This window comes from Symphalangus syndactylus, chromosome 12, assembly GCF_028878055.3.
Source record: "Symphalangus syndactylus isolate Jambi chromosome 12, NHGRI_mSymSyn1-v2.1_pri, whole genome shotgun sequence".
Taxonomy (NCBI): domain Eukaryota; kingdom Metazoa; phylum Chordata; class Mammalia; order Primates; family Hylobatidae; genus Symphalangus; species Symphalangus syndactylus.
The window spans coordinates 125,783,681-125,804,253 of NC_072441.2; the positions used below are offsets into that span (position 1 = coordinate 125,783,681).

The following is a 20,573-nucleotide window of genomic DNA, read 5'->3' on the forward strand; positions in this document are numbered from 1 at the left end:
TGCTCTGTTTCCTTTTTTAAATGGAATGCTTTTAACAGAACCTAAGTCACATTTTGAATGCTTTGCTGCTTAGAAATTTCTTCTGCCAGATACCCGAAATCATCTCTCACAAGTTCAAAGCTCCACAAATCTCTGGGGCAAGGGCAAAATGCAGCCAATCTCTTTGCTAGAACATAGCAAGAGTCACCTTTGCACCAGTTCCCAACAAGTTCTTCATCTCCATCTGAGACCACCTCAGCCTGGACCTTACTGTACATATCGCTATCAGGCTTTTGGTCAAAGCCATTCCACAAGTTTCTAGGGAGTTCCAAACTTTCCCACATTTTCCTGTTTTCTTCTGAGCCCTCTAAACTGTTCCAACCTCTGCCTGTTACCCAGTTCCAAAGTCACTTCCACATTTTCGGGTATCTTTTCAGCAGTGCCCCACTCTATTGGTATCAATTTACTGTATTAGTTCGTTTTTACACCACTGACAAAGACATACCCGAGACTGGGAAGAAAAGGAGGTTAAATTGGACTTACAGTTCCACATGGCTGGGGAGGATTATGGCGGAGGGTGAAAGGCACTTCTTACATGGCAGCAGCGAGAGAGAAATGAGGAGGAAGCAAAAGCAGAAATCTGATAAAACCCATCAGATCTCATGAGATTTATTCACTATCACGAGAATAACATGGGAAAGACCAGCCCCCATGATTCAGTTACCTCCCCCTGGGTCCCTCCCACAACATGTGGGAATTCTAGGAGATACAATTCAAGTTGAGATTTGAATGTGGACACAGCCAAACCATATCAGGCTACTTGGGGTTTTAAGAATTCATATAACTTGCTCAGCCAGAGAAAGCACAATTTATAATTCACATCTTCCAGCAGTTACAAACTTTTCCTACCCCAGGCAGATGCACATGTCTTTTATTAGAGGGGGGTGGGAGGAGAAGAACGGAGCTGTGCTTAGGTATGAAAATAACTAAAAACAAAACTAACAAACAACCTAACAAACAAAAAAACACCCAGGCCAAGGTTCATGGCATCTCCACTTCTCTAATGCTGAACAATATTCTTTATATAGTTGTAATATGATCTCAAGAGTAACTGAGACTTCATGGTTTAAAAATATTACTTTCAAGGGTGGCTAGTTTTTTGTTTTACACAGTGTTTTGGGGGATTAGGGTTTTAAGTTTATAGTGTCATCAGATTTTATTTCACATTATGACGACAATCAAAGCCATGGATAATGTTTCATTTTGCAGGGGTTGTTGTTTTACTGTAACCTAAAGTCCACGTAGCAGTGGTTCTCAAATTAGAGCATGCAACAGAACCCCCGGGAGGGCATGGTGGAACACACTGCTGGCCTCGCTTTGCATTTCCAGCAAGTTCTCCATGCAGAGATGCGACTGCTGGTCCCACACCACACCTGGAGACCCACCATACAAAGGAAACAAAAATTTACCTGTGTCTGAGGAGTGTGAACCATGGCACTAGGGCTCTGGCCCTCCTTTCTTTATGTAGAGGAGTCAGGCACCATCTGGAAACTACCCAGGGATTTGTAATTCTAATTCTTGATTCCACTTCTTTGGTTTGTATCTTCTAGCTATTTAACATGAAAACACCGTAAGGTTATTTATCCTTGGAAAAAACATAATGGTTTATTCCTGCTGACTTTTGTCACATATTACACATTCTGTCTTTGAATTACACTAATTTCTGATTATGAATGAGCCCGTGAGGGGATAGTTCCAGCTAGAGAAACAGAACCCGTAATTGGTTTCAGCTTGCTTTCTCTGGCCCTTTCCTAGATGGCTTCTAGGTCACCCCTCACCCCCAGCATTTTCTGAAGTCTGTTTGTTGACAGCTGAGCCCAGCCTGTGTCAGTTAGGAAGTAATCCCATGGAGTCTAAAAGCAATTCCAAAAACGTATTAGCAGGACACCTGGCTGTCCTCTCCTCGCCCCACACAGATGACAGGGCAAAGATACTCTACTTTCCTGAAGAAGAAGACATCTGCTTCTCCCAGAACAGACCTTAACTGCAGGGTCACAGTTGTCTTTCAGTAGGACAATCTCAGCTAAAATCTGCTTTCTGCAGAGCAGGAAAAAATCGTGAACTCGGTCCCACCCCAGGGCTGATGGAAAGCTTGGCTGGAGCGGAGTGCTGGGCTGCCACGAACGCCAGGGAACAGGGCCTTGGTCAGCAAAGAACAAAGCTGGGTGGTCTTATTCCAAACATACCCCTGAATAACCAAGTGGCCTCCAGGTTTGACAGCTCATAACCTTTTAAAAAGTGGTAAAATACAATGTTGCACAAAGTCTGGCTGCAGTTGGCAAACCAGGTGCACTGCATGAAATGTTCATGTGAAACCCAAGCAGTAGGGCAGGCAGCTGGAACAATCGCTGTCTAAGTACAGTTAACGCCCACACAGCCCCGGGGAAGGGCAGCTCTGCACAAAGGGCATGTCTGAAGGAAAACAGCACCAACATGTTCGTTTATGGCAGGGAAAAACCAAGCTGCTTCTTTCTTCCTTTTCCCCTCAATCTGTATTAATAAAGAGACTTTAATACAATAAAGAACTCCCAAATTTATCTCGATTGCAGCAACCTGACCAAGGTGCCACTATAACTTTCAGAGCTTCGGTGTTTGCAAAAGGCAAAACACTTCAAGTCGCCAGTGGTGAGGAGGACGCATGACAAGTTAGCATCAGTCTGCCCCCAAGTAAGTACCTTAGGGTCGTCCCAGAGAAAGTGCAGTTCCTAATGGCCAAGTCCAAAATGCATTGCACCAAATGGCCACCATGTATGTTGGGGTGAACTGTAATTGTTTTCATGGCTAATAAGGGGCTGAGCTAAATGATCCCAAGTCCCTCTGAGTCTGTCCTTAAAGATAACTACAGAAGTCAGCTGTTTTGGAGTTTCACCTCCACCCTGGGTTACCAAGCATGGGCTTCCGTCATGAGATTCATAGTGATGCTGCTCAGGGCTGAGGGATCATTCTGCTCTACTCGAAACTCTCTTAGTGTTCTGGATTCAACACCAGAAAGCACAGTTTCCCGGTGAGCATTAATTAATTGCCAAATAAACAGGTGAGAATGGCATCCTGTTTACATACAGCAGACCAATGTGAGCCCCACAAGAATAAGACCTCGCTATTTTAAGTATAAGCATATTTTTTTTTAAGGCTGGGAGTTGGGTGCAGGCAGCTGGACACTAAAGGAAGACCATCTTGGATGGGCATGGTGGTTCACACCTGTAATCCCAGCACTTTGGGGGGCTGAGATGGGTGGATCACTTGAGGCCAGGAGTTCCAGACCAACCTGGCCAACATGGTGAAACCCCATCTCTACTAAAAATACAAAAATTAGCTAGGTGTTGGGGGGCACGCCTGTAGTTCCAGCTACTTGGAAGGTTGAGGCATGAGAATTGCTTGAACCCAGGAGGTGGAGGTTGCAGTGAGTCGAGATCGTACCACTGCACTCCAGTCTGGGTGACAGAGACTCCATCTCAAAAAAAAAAAAAAAAAATCATCTCTATGCGAATGATGTGAGGTAATGCAGTTGTTAGGAAGCTAGATCTAACCATTCCACAATGTATGGACAGTAGTAGCCCCTTATCCTTGCTGTCACTTTCCACAGTTTCAGCTACTGGTGGTCAACTGCATTCCAAAAATTTAAGTAGAAAATTCCAGAAATACACAATTCATAAGTTTTAAATTGCGCACTGTTCTGGGTAGCATGAAGAAATCTCACACGTTCCCACTCAGAACATGAATCATCCCTTTGTCCAACATCTCCACACTATAGAAGCTACCTGCCCACTTAGGCCTGAATCCTAACAGGGATCTCGTTCTGACCGACCTGGTGTATATGTGCATGTGCTTATGTGTGTGTGCTCACACGTGCACACAGAAGTGGAGTGGGGGGTCCTCATTTATCCACCCACAGACTTCTTTGGTAAAACAAGAGGGCTGGATTATCAGGGTTTTCAAGACCTCAGAGTTCCCGAGGGCTCCCGTAGGGACAGCTCCCCCTGTGTCTTCTCCGTTCCCCCTACAACCAGAGCAGCACTCTATACCAGGGGTGTCCAATCTTTTGGCTTTCCTGGGCCACACTGGAAGAACTGTCATGGGCCACACATAAAATACACTAACAATAGCTGATGAGCTTAAAAAAAAAAAATCACAAAAAAAACTCATGTTTTAAGAATGTTTACAAATTTTGTGTTGGCTGCATTCCAAGCCGTCCTGGGCCATGGGTTGGACGAGCTTGCTCTGTACTTTGCTTATGAGTTGAGATTACCTATAAAATTCCATCCTGCATTTGCAAACCTGAACGAGAAAGGCTCCAAGTCACTGGGCTGGAGCTCTAAAGTCCTGTCCAGGCCCCTGTTCCTGGGTTCTGTGGTTCTGTAAGAGGAAATGGCAGCTGGGGCCTGGAGGCCTGGGTACAGCTGAGTAGGGAGCACTCGTGTGGGGCTAAATGAATGCAGTGGAAGGATCTGGATCATCTGGGACCCTACACGTCTTCCTTCTTTGCCTCCTTCCCAGGGACGCACTCTCTGAGATATTTTGGCCTGGGCATTTCAGATCCTGGCCATGGGGTCCCTGAATTTATTTCAGTTGGGTATGTGGACTCGCACCCTATCACCACGTATGACAGTGTCACTCGGCAGAAGGAGCCGCGGGCCCCATGGATGGCAGAGAACCTCGCGCCTGATCACTGGGAGAGGGGCACTCAGCTGCTGAGGGGCTGGCAGCAGACATTCAAGGTGGAACTAAAGCGCCTGCAGAGGCACTACAATCACTCAGGTACACATGCGGCAGAGATGGAAGCTTCCCCAACCCCGCAGAGGCCCCTAGGCTGACCTCCAATGAGCAATGCTGACTTGCACCTGCTGTGGCTTTTGGCAAAACCTGGGAAATCCGGTTGGTGGAGTTCAGAGCGTCCCATCTGCCTGTGCGTCTTCTGGACTGTCCCTCTCTCCCCCAGGAGCCCTTTATCCTCTGCCACATCCCCCTTCTCCATATCCCCATCTCCTTTCCCATTGTAAATTTGCCCATTCTGTGTCTCACTTCCTTGTAGCCAGGCCTAGTGACTTGCTTATGCATATTGACATTAACTTTCCCAGGGATATTTCTGGCTCCTGCATCTCTCTCCCTCCTCCACTGCACTCAAATAGCCACAGTTTATCAATCAATCATTCCCATTACAGGATAACTCCCCAAGAAGGGAATTATTGCACTCCTTTGGCATGCAGTAGGTACTTCGCAAATACCTGTTGTCAGAGTGGTATAATGGACACTGGTGACTCAGGAAGGGGAAGGGTGGAAGGTGGGTGAGGGGTAAAAAAAACCACCTACTGAGTACAACATACACGATTCGGGTGACAGATACACTAAAAGCCCAGAGTTCACCACTACACAATTCATCCATGCAATCAAAAACTACTTGTATCCCTAAAGCTATTTGAACAAAAAAATTTAAAGAACAACCCTGCTGTCAGGTGGGCTTCCGAAAGAGGGACCTCCTGGGGACTCAGCGATGCCACACAGGCCTGTGGGGTGACGTAATGTAGATCAAAGGATGCTTCCAGCCATGCCCCTGCTCCCAGCACTTGAGAGCCCACCTCTGTCCCTGTGTGGACCCCTTTGGGCTTGCGTGTGTGTTCCAGGGTCACACTTACCAAGAATGATTGGCTGTGAGCTGCTGGAGGATGGAAGCACCACAGGATTTCTGCAGTATGCATATGACGGGCAGGATTTCCTGATCTTCAATAAAGACACTCTCTCCTGGCTGGCTTGTAGATAATGTGGCTCACACCATCAAGAGGGCATGGGAGGCCAATCAGCATGAGTTGCAATATCAAAAGAATTGGCTGGAAGAAGAATGTATTGCCTGGCTAAAGAGATTCCTGGAATATGGGAAAGACACCCGACAAAGAACAGGTGAAGAGAGGAGGCCTTGTTCCTGCATTGCCTGAACAATTGTTTCTGTACATAACTCCTCTAATCTAGGTTACATCCACCCTATCCTGAAGCCATCTCTTTAGTTGGCCTGTAGTGATCTCACGGCTAGAGCCCCCCGTGAACTTTCTCTGGTTACTTTTGAGCGGCATCTTGACAAGATTTGACAGTTCCCCTTGTCTTGACAGAGTGGAGTACCTCCAAGGGCACCTTGTTTTTGGGGATCCATTGAGGCAAATTCTTCCATTCCGTCAATAAGTTGGGAAATTCTTTGGGAGGTGGAGCAATTCTTATAAATTGTTTAGTTAACAAAGGGCTCACACACCACCAGTAGGAGTGACAATCTGGATTTAACAGGACAGACAGAGGGTCTCTGCTTTACTAAAGGATTAATGACAAGATTCCTTCCAGCAAAGAGCTCTTCTTATACCTTAAAGATACGATTCAACTGGTCAACTTTTAGTTAATACAGAACTTTTTGTGTATGATCTTATTATTCAAAATGAATTACCCCTGTATCATGCTATGGGAAACACCCAGACTCAGGTGCCTTTCCTCACAGGAGTAGGAGGGATTTTCTCAGCTGTGGCCAACAGCAGGGGAGGTGTCTGGCCACAGTTATGAATATGGAGCATCTGCTAAAAGTACAGGCTTTGGAGGCAGATGACTGGAGTCTGAGCTTCAACTCTCCTGTTCACTAGCTGAAAAACTCTCTCTTAATGGTTGCAGGTAACAGAAGCCTATGTAAACCGGCTCAAGCACAAAGTGGGATGCTATTTTAAAGGTGGGAATCAGGGCGGTGTGGGGACCCGAGAGATCAAAACCAAGATGTGAATGATTTTATCCATGAGGTAGGGACGTGGCTGCCAGCACAAAGCTCATATCCTCCATTGCTTCACCACTCCGTAAGAATGGGCGTCTCTCTCCCAGCTCTGGTTACTAAAAGGAAAAGGAAGTCACAGGAGGACTCTGACGTGCGTTGGATCATGTGGCACCTCTGGGCCTAATCACTGTGACCATCACGATAAGCCTCTAAGACAAGCCATAGCTAAAAGCCCTGGCAAGAACTAAATGGTACACTCAATATGGTTTAAATGAATTCAACAAAGACAGCATCTGTAAGAGAATAATCAGAACTGAGGAAACCAGTATGGGATGGTGAAGTGTCCAGAGACGTGTGACAGAGGGAAGCCATTACCTCCACCAGAGCTGAAGGGTAAAAGAGAATATTGTTATCATAGTCCGGCAAGAGCTGCTACCCTGGCAGAGGATGCTCCTTGTGAGAGCTGTGACCGTGGCTCCTGGTGGGACTGCAGTGAGGTGGGTTCGGGAATGAAGCCCCAACCTCTCACTCCTCCAGCTCTCTGGTCTTTTTTGAGGATGCTCATCGCAGTGGCCAAACCCAATCAGAGGCTGGGGCTCTGGAAGTGCAATCTGATGCGTATGGCCTCCTGGGGCATGGAAGGGCAGAGATGAGATTAGCTGGGGGCTGACGGGGAGAGCCTAACCAGCATACACACTTTTTTAGGCTAGGGCTGGGCAGGAGGATTAAGACTGGTACCTCTCAACACAAGCACATGTTGGAATGGGGTAGGGTAACTTTCCAAAATATGTTGTGTGCTTTGCAGAAGGGGTTCCTGTTGTTAGAAAAAGTGAGGCTAACAGATGGTAGGCCAAAAAAGCAATAAAGTTGAGTAAAATCAACAGGTATGATAATGCCTGCCCCACAGAAATGGATAGGAAAAATGTGCACAAAAGCACTGTGTAAACTGTAGGGCTCTGTTCCCTCTTCATGAGGCCATCAGTCATACTGGATTAGGGGCCCACCCTACTACTGCAGGATGACCTCACCTTCCCAAAGTAAATCAACAACCCTATTTCCAAAGAAGGCCACATTCTGAGGTACTGGGGGTTACAACTTCAACATGAATTTTTTGGGGAAAACAATTCAACTCCTAACACACCCCTACCCAACCTCTGCAGGCTCCCTCAATCCACCAAAACTCCTTTGGCTCCAGTGGATTATCTAGCAGTTAGGAAACCAAGATCATTAAATGAATTCACCGCAACTACAGTGAGACTGACTACCTTAGCTTACCTCTGTGACAGGAGTTAAGCCAAAGGAATCTGTGGAATTTTGGAGGGTTTGGGAGCATTTGGGGGCAGGGGGCAAATGTTCTTCCTTTAAATCACAACACTTAGTTCTCTTCCATTTATAAGACTCACCCCTCCATCCCAACCCCTGCACCACAGGACAAGGAAGTGTTCTTGGCCTTCAACTTTCATCCCTGATGGTGAAAGCACTTGCTCCTGATCTATTTGCCCACCAGCTTCTCCTCTGGAGCCTGAGGCTTCTGATGCCTGCCTGGCTGGTTCTCAGTAAGAAGGTCAAGTTCAACCAGAGGGGAGATGCTGATGCCTTTCTGTAGTTAAATATGAGTTCAGATCCTGGGGTCTGGACATAAGATTTGGGGTCCCATCAGCTGGGCACGGTGGCTCACACCTATAATCCCAGCACTTTGGGAGGCTGAGGCGGGTGGATCACTTGAGATCAGGAGTTTGAGACCAGCCTGGCCAACATGGTAAAACCTCGTCTCTACTAAAAATACAAAAATTAGCCGGGCTTGGTGGCATGCACCTGTAGTCCCAGCTACTAGGGAGAAGGCTGAAGCACAAGTATCACTTGAGCCCGGGAGGTGGAGGTTGCAGCGAGCCAAGATTGCACCATTGCACTCCAGCCTGGGCGACAGAGTGAGACTCAACCTCGAAAACAAAAAAACAAACAAAAAAAAATTGGGGGTCCCTTGGACCTAAGATTTCTGAAAACACCCAGACTGTGGGGACCCCTGCTGAGGGAGAAGCCCCAAACTGTGGCTTCAGGGTAATGCACCAAGGCTCTCACAGAGGCCGCCTTCTCCAACAAGCTCCCTTCCTGCTTCCCCATGGCTGGCATGGCTGAGGAAAAAGGACACTGAGCACAGCCCGTGCATGAGCGGCTTGCCATGCAGCAGGATAAAACCCATAATGCCACTCAGCGTGCCTTGGTTGTAAATCTAGTTTGATTACAACACTAATCTCTGGCCATTTGTTCTGTTTCTGGTTTGTGAACCAACCGAAGACATGAGCAGGGCCTCAGCTAACCACAAATAGCACATGTGTGCAAACTGGAAAAATGAACCCTTCTTCTGGGAGGACACCAGCCCAGGCCAGGTCACCCGGCTTGGCCAGCAGAACACAGAATGGATTTTGATCCCATTTGTCCCCCAGTGGGGTATCTATCCTGGGGGTATCTATCCTTGTGCAGGGCACAAGCTTACATGGTGGCTCTGGTCGTATCATTAGAAAATAGACAGAAATGGGCTGCACACCAGAATGAATGATTTGGAAGGGAGGGGTGATGGTATAAAAGAATAGGCCAATTCATTCAAAATGGTAGAAGCAGAATGCCAAATTCCACCCACTCTTACCAATGCCCTGAGCTGGGAAGCACAGAAAGCTGCTGCTTTTCCTCTCCCCTTTTCCCCTACTCCGTGTTGGCTGCACCAGCAGAGGCTTCTGCATTTGCCCCTGGGTGGGAGTTGGGTGTGAAGGTCTGGGCCAGAAGGTTCTGAGTTGCTGAGCTGCTGGGTGGCAGCTGGAAGGCCAGGCTGGCTGAAACCCTGGCGAGGTGACACTGGGTCCGAGGCAGGTGCAGTGGCAGCAGCCAGACCTCTGAGGACACAAACAGGGGCCAGAGAGTGGGAAGAATGGAGTGGGGGGAGGGGGGAACAGCCTATGAGAGGAGGCTACAAGATGAAATGGGAAGCCACAAAAAATGGAAAAGGAAGTGAAACCAAGGGAGAAATAAGACTGCCACCCAAGCCGAAGCTGTCCTGGCCTTTCTTCCTTTCTGAGGCATCAGTGCAGATTCTAAGGTTACCTGAACTGACTGAAAGCTCTATTGTTTTCTGAGTAACACGACAGTAGTATAGAGAATTCCCAGAACACACTGGGAAGACACACGCTCTAGAAGGTGACAATTCTGGGGAAATCTGAAGGGCTGGAATAATAAAAAGTCAAACATTTGGCATCCCATCAGCTGCTGAAACAACCCTCTCACATACTTTAAAATACCCAAGAAACGCACTCTGCATATTACTCACGAAACAGCTACGAATGCACAGTCTGTGCATTACCAGTTCGTGTCACACTGTGCCTCAGGAAGCCGCTGAGTGGCCTGGTCATGCAGCTTATCAATCTTCTGGGAGAGGTTCTGCCTGACTGAATTGGCTTCCATAGTATTTGCACTTCACAGCTGAAATCCTTAAGAAAGGAGGTCAGCTTCTGGCTCCGTAACGAGTTGTTCTTGGCCACCTGAAGGTTGCCCTTCCTAACTGGAGCCATGGTGCTTGGGTGGAGACAACAGGTGTAAAATGAGTCAAGTGAAACTGTGCTTGCTGCTCTGGCTGACAGCGAGCAGTTCTATGGCTACCCTAACATGGGACGGCCGCCACCAAATTCAAACTCAGCTACCACAGGCTGCCAAATGAGAAGTCGCCATCTTAGACAGTCCCTCAATGTCCAATACAAGGACGCTCCACAGTCAGGCAGCCAGTCCACAGGTAGGACTACAGTGCCCAGAAGTCATGGCGATTTTGTTTTCAGATTGACAGGTAACACTATGTTTTCATCGTGCACATGTTTTGAAGTACACAGAAGTACTCCCTGCCCCACCGCCTTTTTGCAGGGATACATTCCAAGACCCACAGTGGATACTTGAAACCACAGATTGTACTGACTAGATAAACTGTTTCTTCCCTTATATACATAGGGACTTCCTTGCTGAAATCTTAGTACAGGCTCAGTGCTTTCCGGTGCAACCCATTTCTGAAACCTCAGAAAGTGAAACCACAGATAAGGTGTGACTCCTGTGCAAGTGGGAGACATGACAGTGGACGAAGAAAATAAACATAAAAGTTGTCCTTTATCCAAGAAGGGAACACAGTTCAGACAAGGAACAGGAAGAGCAAAAGGTCAAGACACAGTAACAGTTACCCCAGCTGTAGGGCAACAAGGGTTATCTACGGTGAAACCAACTGCAGGCCTGACACTCAAGTTTGACCTGAGGATCTTCAAGACCCCCTGGCCTGTGCACTCCAGCAGCCAGGGAACAGATTTATGGTATGTTAGTGAATGGCAGCCCTCTCTGACAGCAAAAAGATCTTCCTCACTGCCAGTGGGTGGTGGTGGAACGAGCATACTACTAAGGGCCAGTGATTTGTGGAGGACTGATTTTGCACAACTGCATCTAGAAGCTTTGGGAAACCTCCAGCCCTCTAGCCATCTTGCCCAAATCTGTGGACCCAAAAACGAGAAGCAGCCAGACTTGTTCTGATGGGCCTCCAATGGGCACTTCTGGAGTCCTGAAAAGACTTCTTCCCATCAGGTGTATTGTTTCTTTGATGTGAAGTTCTAGAGCAGGGAGTAGTGTTCCTCTGGGGAATTTGGAAAAAGGGAGACACACTGTTCTCACATCAGTTTTAAAGCTTTGCTGTTCACGCCTCATAACTGAGGTGACCCCACAAATTGCCTGCTGAGTCCATGCAATGGAAACTTCTCATCATTTTCCCAGCTATATTCTCCTCCCTGCTCTTTGACCGACTGCTCTCTGCCTCCTGTAACTCAGCATCCTCTTTGGCCTGCCCCACCTACAACTGACATGGCATGGAAGGACCCCAGGTTCTCAGAAAAACTGCCACCTCACCCTCCTCAGAGAACCCTCAGGATCTGGCATTTCTACTCTGTGTATGCTGGAGGCTGGGAGGCTCAGGCTTAGAAAGGTGAGAGCTCTGGGCCATAAGAGTGCACATCTAGGAAGCGGGGAGGAACCGTACGAATCAAGGCCGGATGGCAGAGCAGGACAGGTCACAGGGGTGCCCACAGCAGCAGAACAGGCCATCTCACTACCCACACCCATCCCCCTCCTTCGGTGGGGGTTACTAAATGGGGCTTTGGGATCTCTCCCCTTCTTTGCACACTAGTTCTTTTGAAGCTGGCCTGTGGAATGGTGTTTTACGTTTATTCTTATTTACTGTAGACCAAAAATTGGCTCGGAGGCAGCTTCCAAGTCTTGTCCCTCTCTCTCACTAGTTAGTGGGAATTTGGATAAGGGAACTGTAGGGCTTAGATCAGTCTAGGGTCTTTTTTTTTTTTTGAGACGGAGTCTGGCTCTGTCTCCCAGGCTGGAGTGCAGTGACGCGATCTCGGCTCACTGCAAGCTCCGCCTCCCGGGTTCACGCCATTCTCCTGCCTCAGCCTCCCGAGTAGCTGGGACTACAGGCGCCCACCACCACGCCCGGCTAATTTTTTGTATTTTTAGTAGAGACGGGGTTTCACCGTGTTAGCCAGGATGGTCTCAATCTCCTGACCTCGTGATCTGCCCGCCTCGGCCTCCCAAAGTGCTGGGATTACAGGCATGAGCCACCACGCCGGGCCAGTCTAGGGTCTGCAGAGTAAGTACCTCTAAGCTATCCATGGTCCCTGCCAGGTCTATAGACTCTACAGAGAGCACCGCTCTCATGGATTCATGTGTACCCTGTCTGGTGGCCTCGTTCTGTGTGTTTAGCCTCTGCCCAAGGCATGGATGAGTTACATGCAGTTAGTAGTGAGATCCTCGTGCTGAAGCCAGCCTCTGTACCCCAAGAAGTCATGGGCTATGACCCAAGAATCTGGGAAGCAGAGTTCTTACCCTCAGGCTTGGGTGGCTCTTTGTTGCATTTTGTGTTATTCTGCAATACGATCATTCTAGTCATTCAGTCCTTTTCAAGTCGAATTCTTGTCAGGTTGTTTTATTTTCCTTTTCTGGAGACTTTTGTACATACTGTTGTCCTGAGTAACAGTATCTCTAAGCTGAGTTACTCCAATCGGAGCTACTGAAAGGTACCTGCTTTCAATAAATTCTGGTTTGGTTTTATTTTTTAATCAAAAAAAAAAAAAAAAAAAGGAGAGAAAGAAAAGAAAGACCACCCCCTATTCAGGCCAGCCAGTAACGAAACGTCCCTTTAACCAGAAGCAAAGGCCCTGTGAGGAGCAAGGCCTGTCACTGGGGCAGGGGCACTGTCCTCAGGGGTGGACTTTGCTCAGGGATGGCGCACAGTGACTGCGGGGGCTTAAGTCCAGTAACCCTTTGGTTTTATTTCTTTTTATTCTTGATGGGCAAAAAGCCTCCTTTAAAAAACATTATTCTTAAGAAACCTGGGAGAGAAAAAAATGCCAGTTAGAGGAAGACAAAGAAAAATTAGAGGCAGTACATTCCATATTTTAGAACTTTAGCTTTCCAGACAGTCCAATTTTGTTTTGTTTACAAATTCATCTTGCAGTACAAGGTGAAGCCAAACGGTACAAAGTCCACAGAATTGAAAAGCCATTCATATTTATCATTCAATTTTTTGATCTTCAAATGTTATGAATTCTCCAAAAAGGTAACAGGGAACAGATATCCCTCTGGTCTCACTTTATAGACAGGGAAATTACCAAAAGAAAAATCTTGGCTCTAGCATCTCTACTTACAGAAGGTAAAACACTTAACAGAGACAGATTTCTGTTGGAGTTAGACTAGATTTCTTTTCACAGCCCTTAATCTCACGAGGTGAGAAGGAGTGGAAGTTGCCAAGTTGTTGGCTACCAGACCCATCAGTCTGTTTAACTCTGGCTAAAAGCAGAGAATAATGGGCAAGTTACCAAGTTTCCCCCTTCAGCTCTGGCGTGCATTCTGAAATTGTGGAAGATCCTCATGTAACACACACGCTGCAACCTGCATTTGCCACACAGTCCAGGGCATACAGAGCATTGTGATTCTTCACAGTCCGCAGAGACAAGACTGAAAATTAGGACTAAAAACTAAAGGTAGTTGAGTTTTTCAGATGGATTTTCACTCTGGCAAACTCAATAGTTCATTCCCTCCCACCCCTCAAATCATTTAAGTAAAATGTTCTTCCAATAAACATAAATTGAGCTCTTTCTCTGTTATCCATCACATTCTGCCAGTTCTTTAAAACTGGAATATGGTACTAGGTACAGAAGGCTAAAGGGAAAAGAAAGCTCCAAATACTATAAAGATGCACTTATAAGTAGTGTGGGGTTATCACCACTGTCTACTTACTCTCCCATTCTAGGACACAGGATAAAGAGACCACCTGGGTTCCCTCTAAGGCCCTGAACATTAGGATCACTGAGGGGGGAAATATTTGTCCTTAAAAATAAATGTAGGTTCCCTGGATTGTTCTCTTTGGCTGCCACATTTGGAGCCTGAGTGGAGGCCCTTCAAATTAACACTGGTTCTGTAGGGACTGCCCAGTCAGGGTGCAATGGGATCAGACACAGGATCAAGTCAGCCAGAGGCAGAAGGGCATGGTGGCCCTACGGGGAGAATGTCCTGTATTTTTAGTTAACTTTCTAAATTGTTCTCTATTTAGCTTCAGCCTGAGTCAGGTCTACAATGGCCACTATTTAGAAAATAATTTAAATGAGTGAGGTAAGCACGTCGATTTGAAATATATCCAAACATCATTAAGCCTCTGGGTCATAAAACTTGATCCCTGAACTAACAGGAGTATCTTACTCATTAATGACTAGGTTTGTTCCAAACGGCCCCTGCTGACACACATGATCCTTTTGTGTGGCACAATAAATCTGGTAATAGCAGAACAATAGCATGGCTTTTAAACAGGGTAATTTTATAATTCCTTAAGATGCTGGTTTGCTTCTTATAATGTGTTGTGTGGATTACAGTACTTAGACAAGGTCCACATTTACTTTAAAAGACTTATATATTTTAATGCAAATCTAAGGATCATCCCCTTAGTTTACAGAAGATTCAAACTTTGTAAAACATAAATAACCCAGTACTCTAAACATCTGAAGCCCTTTGTAATACTCACTTTTTTTTTCCTAATTTGAAAATAACTTATTTATATATCAAACATTAGAGCGGAGTGTAAACATGGATGTCAATCACCCTTTCAGTTTCACGAATTTGCTTTTAGCTTTCATCAACAGGCATATTTTCTTAACCTACCATGATCTCAAATGAGATAAAATATCCTTCTTCAAAAATTAAGAATATTTATTAAAAAGTGCAATTCAAAAGTTAGCTGGGCAAGCACATCATTGCAAATCACAAAAAAGGGTGAAAAAAACAAAACCCCCAAATAAAACCACATGAAATACAAATAAAACAAAACAAAAGGTTAAAAAAAAAAGTGTGCTGAGGAATGCACCCAAAAAGACAAGGAAATGAGAAGTCAAAGCTAGAACTCTATCCAGATGTTGCTGTTCTTTCCAAGTGCAAAAGAAGGTGGTGAGGAGAGACCAGCAGCCTCCACCACCGAGTTCTGGCTCTGGGTCCAAATACTACTTTAATATCAGATTATTCATCAGGGAAGTTATAAAAATATCCTATATACATGTGCACATTTGAGGCATTTTAAAAAGTCATCAGAAGCTTAAAGTTTAGTGTCTCAGCAGTTTCAGCTACTTAAACTCAATTAAAGCATCTATCATTTAAATTTGGATTGGCTCAGTTATTTGACTGCAGATGATAAAATCAAGTTGTCATCTTAGGGAAAAAAAAGAACTAAGTTTACCTACACATCCTTGCCATTACCCACAGAGTAAGAGAAGTCTGGCCCAGAGCTAACCTTTTATGTCATTATGTTTCTGAATAAATGTAACAAATGTACTAACCACTCCCAACCCCAACCCCCAATGTAGAGTGCCCTATGAGTAAAAGAACTGTAACCAGGACAATCTGGTATCCAAATTCATTCAAGTGTGTTACTGAGCTGTTTAGCAACAACATACATAGCAATCACCCTCAAAACGCAAGCTGCACCTCTGGGGAGGAAGCCCTGGTACAGCAACATCAAGTCGGCAAGGATCAAGGGCTGACCTCTGGTGACATCATTAACCCTTCCCTAAGCTATGCCAATGCAGAGCCCTCTTGCTCTTTTTAATTGCTCCTGTCAGTTAAAGCCACAAGTTGTTAGCACCCCCAAACCCCACGGTGTTTCATTATTTTCCATTAGTTATTCTCACCACAAAAAAATGACCTGGAAAAGCAATTTTATCTTAGCATTTATCCCTGAAAAATGAAACACTGCATTTTCTGTCACAAACTGTTTCTGAGCCTTCTGTCCTCAGTCATCATCAGCTCTCAGGGGCTAAGAAATGCTACAGCAATGGGAAACGAAACATACCCAGAAGCTCGCATTCCTGACAGGTTTCTTTAGGTGGGACAGCGGCACACTGTCTGAGCATGGGGAAGGGTCTAAGCAGAAGAAAAGAGCTGCCAAAGATGCATGGAATGAGCAACAGCAAAATACCAGTGGAGTCTGTGAGTCCCTCCGCAGCAAACAAGGTCCCGGAAGGCAAGGCAGCAGCCAGTTCTCCACTGAACTGGACAGGTGGCATGGGGCTTCTGTTGTCCAGCTGCAACCAGGAGTGCAGACATCTATTTCCTCTTCCTACTTGCCCTTCCAGCGCTGGGATGGAGGAGCCATGTCAATTGTGGGGTCACACGGAGAAAAGTCAGTGCAGCAGTATGTTTCCAGGATAGGAATGTGAGTAGATGGCAATGTCACACGTGCTCAGCTTCTCCTCCTCCCCTCGGTTCATATGCAGGAGGAACTCGCACCCAGAGGCCCCGCTGTCACAGCACTAAGAAGAGGATGAGCACAACCAACAGGACTGCAAAGAGGATGGCTATGGCACACCACTGGCGCCGATCTGGAAGGCAGGACATGGGGATTAGCTCTCACAGGGACTCCACGTTCCCCAAGATACAGTTACATGGAATTTATGGCACCCTTTGAAGCAGAAAAGGGGCAGAACGTGCAAATGACGGGGCGATGATCTTACACTTGCCTAGGTGCCTGATACTCTAATGCTGCTCTGTTCTTGGCCTGCACTTCGCATGTAGTCACAACTTTGCCAGTCCCCTGAAAATGTCTCGTAATAATTACATGCTTTGTGTCTCAAGTCTTTAATTAAAATCTGCGGATCTTAGCTTTCTGCTGGTAGTTAGCATATCCTCAAAAAAGGTGTTGGCAATGGTGTTACAGGTCAAAGCCTGCCTGCTTTAATCTCCCACAAAAGTCAAGTCATTTAATTAAACAATAATCACATTCTTTTCTCAATGAGCACAACGGGAGGAGGGAAAGGAGATGAAAGCTACCGCTGGTCACTTCAGGAAATAAACAGCTGAAAAAGCAAGCTCCAGTGAGACAGCATAATTAATTTCGCACCACGCCTAGTCAAGTAAGATTACTTAACTAGTAACTGTGTTAAAGTACCTTATACAGCTCCTCTGTAAATGAAAGTGGAATGTTTTTTCTGAAACTTTCTGCCCTACCAACAATTTGGAACAGCAAGCACAGGAAACAACGTGACTAGAGTCCATCCAAATGGCTGAGAGCAGGGAGGCCCTGTGAGACAGAAGGGCCCAGACAGGCCCTGGGGGAGCCCTGCTGCAGCTCACAATCCTGTGGTCCCAACTCTACAACAGCTGCCCCGCAGGGCTGTTGTGGGAATTAAACAACACAACCCTGTCATACACACACTGTGCAGTGCCCAAACCTAGGGCACAGAGGATGCTGTCAACATCTGGATGCTTCCTTAATTTGGGGACATGTAGAAAAAATGAGCAGTCTTTCCACTGATGAGTTTTGACATCTTTCACAAAGGGCCCGACTGATAACAGAATTCACTAGCCTATGAAAATGCAGTTCAACCACTAGGAATAAGAGTTCCATTTAAATAGAAATATAAAGACATACTGATTCACTAAAGCTTCTTTGAAAGCCCACTGATTTTAGCACACTATAGTCATTGAGAATCACATTGCAAAAAGATCTCAATCTATGAAAATAAACTGCTAAACTCTCCACAAGGCAAAACATGTACTTAAAATTATTTTAAATATTATGGATATCAAAGTCTTAGAACTGGACAAGAGAACTGCCACCAAATTATAAGTAAAGCAAGTACCTTCTAAGTGGTGATCACCTTGGTCTACCTCAGACATACTAGAAACTCATTAACTCTGAGCAGGACAAAGACCCCAGGTCCATCACTCGTTGTTGTCAGGTAGGACTGTTCCAAAGGTCTAGGGAAGGCAGAGTTGGCCTACTGCAGGTCACACTTTGACCTGTTTAACTATTACTTCAATGGTCAAGAAAACTTTTATAGCTGGCATTCTCTCATCTGATTAAAAATGTTAAATTTTTAATTTCCAGCCAAGTATGTAAGAAGCTTAGAAGTCATCACTCTGTCATAACAAGTAAAAAGCTGAACAAACTGAAAAAGCAAAACTCTTCTTAGATCCATCAGAGAAGTGAGGTCACATGGTAAACTGCTACCCCTAAAACTGCAGAAATCTACAGATGCATACAGAGAATCACAGCTTATCAGAGCAGAAACCCATGAAGCAACAAACTCCATTGGAACCAGTGTCCCGGTAGGAAAACCTTAACTTTAATTGATGAGTCGCTGAAGGCTCAGTGTGGACAAGTCTGAGATGAAAAACAAAAAAAAAACCACTCCAAGGGGACCCAGGCGAAGAGTTTTACCTCCAGGAGCTTGACCAGGTTCTCAGCGAATATTGGGAAAAATCCCCTCATGCTTCCAGCAGGCGGAGGGGAAAAAGAATCACTATGAAATACTCCAGAGCACTCTGTTCTAAACAAAGTCTGCTCTCAAAAGAAACTAACCAGAGTCTAACTAACCTGGGGGAAGGAAAATACGAAACTCCAGTCTTCTCTAGCCATCCAGTTCCACCTAACAGTAGAAAAACTGCAAAGCACTAGTGAAGTTCACAGGCCAGGGGCACAGGCTCACCAGAGGCTAAGACCTAATCACAGGACTAGAAAATGCCACCCCCCGGCCTCACCATCCCATCTATGGTAAAGGTCTATTTACCACAGTTCCTTTTACCCAGTATATCATGTCCACTTTACAACAAAAAGTTATAAGGCACACTAAAAGGAAAAAAGCAACAGTAGGAAGAAACTGAATATGCATCGGAACCAGAGTCAGATACAGCAGGAATGTTGGAATTATCAGAAGAGGAATTTTAAAACTATGATTAATATGCTACAGGCTTTAATGGAAAAAGTAAACAACATGCAAGAACACATGGATAATGTAGGCAGAGACATGGAAATTCTAAAACGAAAAAAATAGAGCTCAAAAAGACTAACACAAATGAAGAATGCCCCTGATGGGCTCATTAGTAGGCTAAACACAGCTAAGGAAAGGATCTCTGAGCTTCACAATTTGTCAACAGAAACCTGAAAAAAGAAAAGACTGAAAAAAAACCTGGCACAGAATATTCCAGAAATGTGGAACAACTATAAGACTTACCATAACATCAATCAGGATAATGTAGTATTAGGAAAATAGACAAACAGATCAATGGAACAGATAGTCCAGAAATAGGCTGACATAAATACAGTCAACTGATCTTTCACAAAAGAGTAAGTGCAATACAACAGAGCAAAGAGAGTCTTTTCAACAAATGGTGCTGAAACAACTGGACATCCATGCCAAAAAAAATGAAGCTGGAGGCAGACTTTACACCTTAACAAAAATTAACTCAAAATGTATCCACAGACCTAAATGTAAAATGCAAAAACTATCAAACTCCTGGAAGAAAACACAGGAGAAAACCTAGATGACCTTGGGTATGGCAATGACTTTTTAGATACAACATCAAAGACACTATATATCCATGAAATAAGTAATTGAAATTGGGATGTCATTAAAATTAAAAACTTACGCTCTGTGGAAGTCACTGTCAAAAGAATGAGAAGACAAGCCACAGACCAGGGTAGAATATTTGCAAAAGATTCATCTGATAAAGGACTGTTGTCCAGAATGTATTATACAAAGGATTTTTAAAATTCACCAGTATGAAAACAGCTTGATTTTAAAAATGGGCAAAAGACCTGAAGAGACACCTCATCAAAAAAGAGATGGGGCTGGGCACAGTGGCTCACACCTGTAATCTCAGCACTTTGGGAAGCCACAGCAGGCAGATCACTTGAGGCTAGGAGTTCAAGACCAGCCTGGCCAACATGGTGAAACCCTGTCTCTACTAAAAATACAAAAATTAGTTGGGTGTGGTGGCGCAGGCCTGTAATCCCAGCTAATTGAGAGGCTGAAGCATGAGAATCACTTGAGCCTGGAAGGCAGAAGTTGCAGTGAGCTGAGATGGCACCTCTGCACTCTAGCATAGGTGACAGTCAGACTCTGTCTCAAAAAACAAAACAAAACAAAACAAAACCCATGAAAGAGCTGCCAGGGAAGCATATGAAAAGATGTTCAACATTAGATGTCACTGGGGAAAGGCAAATTAAAACAAGAAACAATGCACATCTATTAGAATGGTCAAAACCCCAAACAGTGACAACACCACATGCTAGCAAGGATGTGGGGCAATAGGAACTCCTAGTGGGAATTCAAACTGGTACAGCCACTTTGGAAGACAGGTTGGCAGTTTCTTACAAAACCCAAACATACTCTTACCATAACCATTTAGCAACCACATGCCTTGTTACTTATCCAAATGAACTTAAAAACTATGTCCA

General features: G+C 45.3%; 2 protein-coding genes and 1 pseudogene across 5 annotated transcripts in view; 1 reads left to right on the forward strand and 2 right to left on the reverse strand.

Moving 5' to 3' along the window:
- The first annotated feature begins 4,566 nt into the window (after positions 1 to 4,566).
- LOC129468948 (major histocompatibility complex class I-related gene protein-like) lies at positions 4,567 to 5,966 on the forward strand (annotated as a pseudogene).
- Positions 5,933 to 16,398, reverse strand: LOC134734892 (uncharacterized). Its single transcript, XM_063628241.1, has 5 exons — positions 16,160 to 16,398; positions 15,689 to 15,720; positions 9,493 to 9,660; positions 8,852 to 8,904; positions 5,933 to 8,759 (listed from the first exon to the last, which is right to left on the reverse strand). The coding sequence occupies exons 1-5, from the start codon at positions 16,396 to 16,398 to the stop codon at positions 8,391 to 8,393; spliced, it is 861 nt and encodes a 286-aa protein (XP_063484311.1). The 3' UTR covers positions 5,933 to 8,390.
- STX6 (syntaxin 6) overlaps positions 13,103 to 20,573 on the reverse strand; it is a 51,026-nt gene continuing 43,555 nt past the window's right edge. For all 4 annotated transcript variants that reach the window (XM_055254539.2, XM_063625147.1, XM_063625149.1 and 1 more), the window contains one exon: positions 13,103 to 16,713. In XM_055254539.2, coding sequence (XP_055110514.1) covers positions 16,637 to 16,713 — 77 coding nt within the window. In that variant the 3' untranslated portion in view covers positions 13,103 to 16,636. The remainder of the gene's footprint in view (positions 16,714 to 20,573) is intronic.